General features: G+C 42.0%; 1 protein-coding gene across 1 annotated transcript; it reads right to left on the reverse strand.

Moving 5' to 3' along the window:
- Positions 1-3,072: 3,072 nt before the first annotated feature.
- LOC129765678 (uncharacterized) lies at positions 3,073-8,462 on the reverse strand. Its single transcript, XM_055766089.1, has 2 exons — positions 4,782-8,462; positions 3,073-3,510 (listed from the first exon to the last, which is right to left on the reverse strand). Exons 1-2 carry the CDS (start codon positions 8,460-8,462, stop codon positions 3,073-3,075), a joined length of 4,119 nt encoding a protein of 1,372 aa, XP_055622064.1.
- Between the last annotated feature and the right edge of the window lie 492 nt (positions 8,463-8,954).

Genomic DNA, 8,954 nt, shown 5'->3' on the forward strand with positions numbered 1-8,954 from the left:
CTGAAGGCAATTTCTGTGATTGGAAGATGGACTTGAGTTTTGTGGTAATAATTTTTTTTTCTGACATAGTGAAAAGTGATTTATTGTGGTACTCTTGGAATGCACCTAAAATGCTTCACAAACATCCATAAGGTAGATAATAAAAGGAAGAAACAAACATGATTTTGCATAAAGGCTGAATGTTTCGAAGATGAATGTTTTCATTTTTAGAATAGGGCGTTTCTCGGTTAAATTCCACTTTTGATTTTGAAATAAGAATAACTTGATCGAGTATTTTGAACTGAATTCGTTAAAGTTTATTATTGATACATTCCAACGTAAGATGACATAGTTTTGAACCATCGCAAACATGATTTTGCGAATTTTCATGCATAAAACTACACGAATTCATTATTAAATTGAGAAATTTTCATAGTTGAATTCGTTTGTTGTTTGCCAAATAAAATTGTATTATTTTCTTTTCATGTAATAGGTACGCAGAAATATTTTTAATCGATTGATGCAAAAATCTCTCATATGGAGAAAAGATCGAGTTATGAGCGTTCAAAATATTCCTTCTTCTTTTGCATGTACCTTTTTGTTTTTCATGTTACACCCTATACTATAGAACAAAGCCCAATCATCTATATTCGTAGCCACTTGGTTACGCGTTCGCTTACTAAGCGATCGATCATGAGTTCAAACTCAGGGCCCTCAATTGACCATCTTTGTGTAGTTATAGAATAACTACGTCCACGCAACCATCATCAACGATGGAGATCGATCCACGGTGGAACAAAGGTCGATTCATCCATACAACTGCTTTGGTCTGCAAGAAACATCGGGCTGCAGTTCTATAAATAATCCAACAATTATCAATATCAACTGCTCCGCTGTCCGGTCTACTGAACAATAAAGAACAGAAAGAATACCCTTACGCCTAAATGGCTACTACTGTGTAATTTACCATAATGTAATGGAATAGAAAATCTAACGCCTAAATGGCTACTACTACTGTGTCATTTACAATTCATAGAACCATAAACATATGTATATGTACACGGCTCTGTTACAGCTAAAATGCTAATGAGCCTAATAAATAAACAAATGGGACAAAAAAAAATAAAAAAAATCAACAAACTTTGAAGGACTCCCGAGTTTTTGCAACTCATGATAACCACTTACTTAGACTGCTGTCAAATAAAATTCAACTCTGGAACTCGAACTACGTACAATTGGAATTACATTCAAAAAAAAAAACTATGAATGGGTTATACCTATGATATAACCACAAGGTTGACGTAGGACTGCCGTTGGCTTAGTAATTAATTGTGTTCCTTCAATTAGCTATAATCGCACCTCGAATGTTCCTCATTGGGTACGATATCGCCGCTGCGAAGAGCTATCTTTTGGGTGTATTGATTAAATTATTGATTAAACTAGTGAATGAATGAAACAAATTACGAATTCAATTGCAAACAAATCCCAATTTAGGTCAATTCATGCATTATGGTAGTAGTTATCGCAGCAAATAGTTATCAAGATTTTGCCTAATCATCATACGGTATGCGTAGAAGTTCAGTGAGCTGGCGACATAAAGCGATATCTTCCTACACAGTCTTGAAGAAGCGTTGAATTTGTACCCACTTTTGTAGACCATGTGAGCAAAACGAATTCCGGAGTGTAGAGATGCATTAGGGTATAAAAGTACTGCCGACTTGCATGTATCAGCAATGCCGATTTCCCATGGCTCCATGATTTTGAAGTCTGTGTTAGGAAAACATTCGGATTTTCAGAAACGCAAGCGAGTACAAAAGTACCCGCAGCTTGCATCTATTTTGCAATGCCGATTTGCCCAGGCTCCACGGCATTGAAATCTGTGTTAGGGAAACATTCAGAAGTACTCGCAGCTTGCATCTATTTTGCAATGCCGATTCCCCCAGGCTCCATAACCTCGAGATCTGTGTTAGAGAAACATTCCGATTGCAGAAACAAGTACCAAAAAACAGGAAGTGGGTTATATCTATGGTATAACCGCAAGGGTGACGTAGGACTATCGTTGATTTAGAGATCATTTGTATGAAGTTGAATCTGAATTCATTCTGAATGAATGAATATTTGGAGAACTTCGAAAACGAGAGCGTTACGTTGGAGGCACAAGGTTTTATGCATCCAATATTGGATACGGAAATATCCTACTGATGGGGAAGAATAATCTTCAGAAGCTATCCTGTTGATTGCGATTGATTGAAAAATCACAACACCTAATGTAGGGAAACTAACTAAATTCGACTGGTTCACCGGATTGTGGACGGGACACTGTTGGCGCGGATAAGTAATGGAAAAAACTATTCAATTCCTTTGCTCGAAATTGTATTTGACCGACGATATAATTTTTGATGCGTCCTCTGTGAACTATCTACGTAGAAAGAGGCTGAAGCTATCGGTGTATCTAGTTTTATCTGTCTTTCGTTTCGTTCTGTGACAAAAGGGATTATAAAACTATTATCTGCTTTGTGCGTATGCAGATTAGATTTTTGAGATAATAATGATCTGCGCGGTAAAGTGTGAGCGTAGGCAAATCATTTAGGGTACCGAGTCTATTATTGACCTAAGCTTGAACATACCGCCCACCATTGAAATTCTATTTCAATACAATTTTTTTTTTCATGCGTATTAATGGTGGGGGCTATCAATCTTACTAGATACATGTCGGTATTTGATTTCAATTCATTTCAATGTTATTTTTCGCAAAAGAATAATGGCGATGAGAGCGAAAACAATAACTATCTACGCTGTTTTCATGTTTGACATATTAGTTACTCGATGACAGGATTGCTTCTTCCAACGGCTGCGGGGTGAGGTGTCGGGAAAGGTTCCTGCCGGATCTTGCACGGGTCGTCTTCACAGGAGATGCCAGGTTGGATGTGGAATCGTCTGCGGGATAGTGTCGTCATCTGCCAATGTATAGTATTTAGGCCGAGACCAAATCAAAATATAGTGAATGGAACAGGGATACTTAGCATGTGAGAGGGCCATAAGACCCTCTCCCATCCAACAATGCTTGTTTTCTGGATCCGCGAACAACTGGACCTATGATGACTCTGCATTGCGCTGCAGATTGTCCTGAATTGGGAGAACACAGATGCGTGTAATGGCTCGTTTGAATATGCCATCTTTTGTCCGGATGTTGACTACACGTATACAGCCGTCGTTGCCAGGGAAAACTTCTACGATACGGCCGTATCGCCACTTCATTGGAGGAAGATGATCCTCCTTGACCAACACCATGGTACCAATCTGGATGTTGTTGCGTCTTCGGGTCCATCTGGTTCGTTGCTGTAGGTCGGCGAGATACTCCGTTGACCATCGTTGCCATATGCGTCTAAGGAATTCCTGAACTAGTTGCCACTGTGAAAGCTTTCCCAATGAAATTTCCTCATAAGACGGTTCAGGTATCGCGGTTAGCGATCTATGCACCAAGAAATGTCCTGGTGTAAGGACGTTCAGATCCTGAGGGTCACTGCTAAGCTGTGTGAGAGGCCGTGAGTTTAAACACGCCTCGATTTGACACAGTAATGTTTCCATTTGTTCGGCGGTTACTAAAGCGTTTTTAAGAGTGCGATACAGGTGATGTTTTAGGGATTTCACCGCAGCTTCCCAAATTCCCCCAAAATGAGGAGATCTTGGCGGAATGAATCGAAATTCTATGCCCTCGTCTGAGCACAGTTTTACAACTTGATCTCGACTTTGCTGTGTTCGGAATAACTGCAAAAATTCGTTCAATAATCGTCTAGCGCCGACAAAATTAGTGGCATTGTCGCAAAAAATTGTTTGTGGTATGCCACGTCGGGCGGCAAATCTTTTGAGCGCTGCTTTCGTCGCGCTCTGGAGAGATTGTCTGTGGAGAGATTGCCCACTAACTCGAAGTGCAGCGCCTTCGTTGACATGCAGACAAAAACTGCAACATAGCACTTCTCTGGAGCACGTTTCCGGGTAAGCGGTCGCAAATATAGTGGTCCACAAAAATCGATTCCTGTTCTCAGGAATGGCATGGTTGGGGTTACACGTGCTGGTGGGAGATCCGCCATGATTTGTTCGGTAACTTCAGGCTAGCTGCGAAAGCAAGTGACGCAGGTGTGCACGACTTTACGGGCAATGTTTCGTAGTCGAAGAGGCCAAAATCTTGAACGAACTGCTGCACATAACAGTTGGGGTCCAGCGTGTAGATATTTTATATGATAGTGGCGAACAATTAATAATGTCAGAGGATGATCATGATCGAGAATCATTGGTTGTTTTTGATCGTAGTTAATGCAAGCATTACTGAGACGGCCACGAGCTCGAAGAATGCCATCTTTCAGAATGGGTGAAAGCGATTTCAATTTGGAAGTGGTTTTAACTTGTGTAGATGAGCGAATTGAGCGGATGTCTTCTCCGAATGATTCATTTTGAGCGATTCGTACTAGGTTTTGTAGAGCAATGTCCAATTCAGCAGTCGATAAGGGTCCAACTTGTCGTGTACTTCGGTTTCTTAATCTAGTGTTGAACACAAATCGGCGGAGATGAGCAACTAATCGAATTAACCCGGTGAGCGTTGATTTAAATTCGAATATATTGCTGGGAGAAACTGTGGCTAGGGAAGTCGATGGTTTCTCTTCTAATAATTGACTATCGAATTGATCGTCGGTAGTACGCAAAATATTGGGTCGAAATTCACTTGATGTGCTCAACCAAAGTGGGCCTCTCCACCAGAGAGTGTGTTTGATCAGTTGACTAGCTAGCATGCCTCTGGATATTACATCCGCAGGGTTTTCAAAACCGGCTACATGGCCCCAAGTTCCAGCGGCAGTAATCTGCTGGATTTCCGCCACACGATTTCCTACAAATCTCTTCCAACGAGATGGCGATGCAGCTAGCCAATGGATGACGATCATTGAATCTGACCAGAAGAAGTCACGTGTGTTGAGGTTCAAACCACTCTTAACCTTCTCATACAAATGGGTTAGTAGGAGGGCGGATGACAGTTCGAGGCGAGGCAGACAAATTCTTTTTTGACCTTTTCCTTGAGCTTTCGGTGCAACTTTCGACTTAGCCGTGAGGAGGTGTACACAAGTTGATCCACTCTCGGAGATGCAGCGAAGGTAGATGCAAGCTCCATACGCGCTCTCTGAAGCGTCGCAGAAGCCGTGTAGTTCAATGACGTATGGTTGACTACATGGGACTACCCAGCGAGGAACGGCAAAACCTTCTAGAGATTGCAGATCGTTTCGGAACTCTTTCCAAAACTGTAGTTGCTGGTCTTCTAATTGACAATCCCAGGATATTTTCGATTGCCACAATTGTTGCATAAACATTTTCGAACGTACTATAATTGGACCCACAAGCCCAAGGGGATCAAATAAGCGTGCTGCGTCCGAGAGCACAAGTCGTTTGGTGATTACAGCGTTATAATTCCAGGAGGGTATTTTAAACCGGAAGACGTCTCCTGCTGGCTGCCACAGTAGACCTAAAGTTTTTACAGGTGATGACGAATCGAGTTCAAAAACATTGCGATTTTCTCTCAATTCGACTGGTATGCTCTCTAAAATATGTGTGCTGTTTGACGCCCATTTGTGCAACTTGAAACCAGCACTACGAAGAATATCAGTTAACTGCTTACAAAGCACGATGCCTTCTTGCTCTGATGCCACTCCACAAAGCAAGTCATCGATATAAAAGTTTTTATCGAGTATAGCGCACGCAGTAGGGTATGAGGTGACGTTTTCCATCGCAAGTTGCCGAAGGCAGCGTGTAGCTAAAAATGGGGCACTCGCTGTCCCATACGTAACGGTGCGAAGTTCATACGTGTCCACAGGATCATTAGGCTTGTTTCGCCATAAAATCCGTAGGAGATGACGGTCTGTTGGATGAATGAGTATCTGCCGATACATTTTTTCCAAATCGGCGACTATAGCGTACCGTGAGAGTCGAAATCGAAGGATGATATTGTAGAGGTCGTCTTGTACGACTGGACCGACCATGAGGGCATCGTTGAGCGATACACCAGTATCCGTCGGACAGGAAGCGTCAAACACAACGCGCAGTTTCGTAGTTGAACTTTCAGGTCGTACAACACAGTGGTGTGGCATATGATAAGGTTGAATAGTAGAAGACAATAAATCAGCGTTAGGATCGATTAAGGTCATGTGTCCCAATTCGATATATTCTCGAATAAAATCCGTATACGATTTCATTAACTCGGGATTTGCGTGCAAACGACGTTCGAGTGAGAGAAATCGCCGTAGTGAAATTTCTCGAGAACTTCCAAGCTTCGATAAAACAGTTTTCTTCGTCGGTAGGGATACAACAAATCTACCATTGGCATCACGCGTGGTCGTCTCTGCAAAATATTGTTCACACTGCTGTTCGTCCACAGAAAGAATGTTGTTGGAGTGACATGATTCAATCTCCCAGAAACGCATCATCTGCTTTTCTAAATCCGCATTGCTGCATACCATGGTGACAGCGGAATGGCAGCTGATAGTGTTGCTACATTTGCCGGATACAATCCAGCCGAAGACGGTTTCCTTTAAAATGGGCAAATTTGAATCAAGTTCGATAAAGCCATCAAGTAGTAAACGATGGTAGATTTCAGCTCCTATTATAACATCGATGTGACTGGGTTCGAAGAAGCGTGGATCGGCAAGGACCACGGAAGTTGGTATTTTCCATTGTGAAACCGATAAACGACTCGACGGAATAATCGGTTTGAATTCTGGTAGAATATGGAACTTCAAATCTACTGCGAAGTTGGTGTAACGAGACAAAACCTTGACCATGGCTGATTGCTTTGAATGTATCATGCTTGGACCAACTCCTTGGAGAGAGAGTGAATCGTTTTGACGATGAAGAATTAGCTTTTGTGCCAGTTGTGTGCTAATTAAATTTCTTTCGGAACAGCTATCTAATAGAGCACGGGCCAAATGAATGTTGCCGTGAGAATCTGCTATCTTGATTATTGCGGTAGACAGGAATACAACGTTTCCACAAGAGGATGTATTTTCACGAACTGCATTCGGCGCGTGGGCTCCCACTGGAAGTGATTGTGACACGATTGGGGGTACTGGGCTAGTAGCGAAGGTTTGCGATTGTGAGTGAGGTGTGTTCGATATGATTGGAGCGTTCGATGAGTGTAGAGGTCGAGGGGTTGTGGTAATTGGAACGTATTGTGACGAAGCTATCTCTTGTCCTCGGTTGGAATTACTGGAGCGCATGTGCAGCATTGTGTGGTGCTTTTGTCCACAAACGCGACAGGCTGAACTGGGACAAGCCTTCACCATATGGGAGAAGGAGAGGCAATTTAGGCAAAGACCAGTCTTTTTCACCATTTCGTGCCTTTGGACGGGATTTAGTTTAGCAAAGGATTCGCATTTGAAAGGAGAATGATATGGTTTTTGACATAGTGGACAAGATTTATTTTGTGTGGCTGTAGTTGTGAGTGTCGATCCATATTTTTGTTTCGTTGAGAGTCTGCGAGTATCATTTCGGATAGTTTGTTCACGAGTCTTTGCCGCTGCTATAGGTTGTAGGGTAGCCAGGTGATCACGAAGGAATTTCAACAAATTTTGATATTGCGGTACCTCACGAGATTTATGATGACGCTCCCAGTATCTTTGGGTTTCTGTATCCAAACGTTTATACAACAAGTGTGCCAAAATATGAGACCAACCATCAGTATCAAGATCTAGTTTCTTAAGTTGGAGGAGGTTGCGTTCGTACGAATCTATCAACGTAACTAACGAATCGTAAGATTCCCGTCTGATGGGTTCGGCATCCAAAAAACCGTCCATCAGAGTTCTAGCGATAATTTTCTTGTTCTCAAATCGTTCTTGTAGCATTTTCCAAGCGACTTCATAATTTGACACTGTTACTTCGATCGACTCAACTAATGTTTTTGCTTCCTTCGTTAGTACAGAGAGCAGATAATTAAATTTGTCAACGGGTGTAAGCGATGCATCTTTATCGATCATACTCTGGAAGGCATCCCGGAAACTAAGCCAATCTTTCACACTACCATCAAAAGAAGGGATTTTGAAGACCGGAAGATGAACACGGGATACGGTTGAATGGGAAGGCGGAGGGGAAAGATCAGTCACAGCTGTCGGTTTTAATCGTAGAGAAAGGAAAAAATCCTTTATATCGAAATACGTATTTTCAAATTCAATGCGCGTCTTTCTATTGGACGATTCCACGTCTCTAATAACTTCGGATTCTCTTTCGTCCTTAGTTTGACCAACCAGGCTTAAGTCCGGTTCCTGAATTGCTTCGATTTTTGCACGATTATCCAGAAACTTTTTGAATAATGTCTCAAGATGTTCCAAACGAGACTCAATTTTCACATGATCACGAGAATTATCAAAATCATTCACGAAGTTCTGTAAATTCTTCAGTGAATCGATGAAACCACGCTCAACTTTGGTGAGCTCACGTAACGACGCCATTTTGTTTCTATCGTTATTCAGATCACTAACCCTCTCGAATTTCCAACTTTTTGTATGAAATCACTCTTTAATAATCCAGCAATTGAAACTCACATGCACTATATCGATTTATTTCTATTCGCACCTTTCTTTTCTGAATACTCACGCTACTAGCGAGCCACGCTATAATTTTACGAAGGAGGATGAAATCCGTTTGCCACGGCCGAGAGCTCCACGTTCGATATAAGTTGCCGAAATCCGATCCTGAGTCTATGCAGAAGAAATCCTTTTTTCAGCTGGACCCGTAATCGCCGATAGACCAATCGACGCCGATGAAACTTCCGCACGCGTAGGGTGATGTAGATGTTCACAGTCCGATGTGAAAGTCCGTGATATTCGCACTCCAACAGTTCACTTTTGCCAGTTTTGGCCACTAATTACACATATCCGGTTTCTCGAAGGACCATAAAAATGTAGGGAAACTAACTAAATTCGACTGGTTCACCGGATTGT

Source organism: Toxorhynchites rutilus, chromosome 2 (genome assembly GCF_029784135.1).
Source record: "Toxorhynchites rutilus septentrionalis strain SRP chromosome 2, ASM2978413v1, whole genome shotgun sequence".
NCBI classification, from domain to species: Eukaryota; Metazoa; Arthropoda; class Insecta; order Diptera; family Culicidae; genus Toxorhynchites; species Toxorhynchites rutilus.

Bases quoted from the DNA above. Each gene is read 5' to 3' on its own strand.
- LOC129765678 (XM_055766089.1), bottom strand. From the start codon at position 8,462: ATGGCGTCGTTACGTGAGCTCACCAAAGTTGAGCGTGGTTTCATCGAT. The intron at 3,511-4,781 runs GTAATATCCAGA...CCTCTCACACAG, and splicing joins GTTTTGAAAACCCTGCGGAT to CTTAGCAGTGACCCTCAGGA.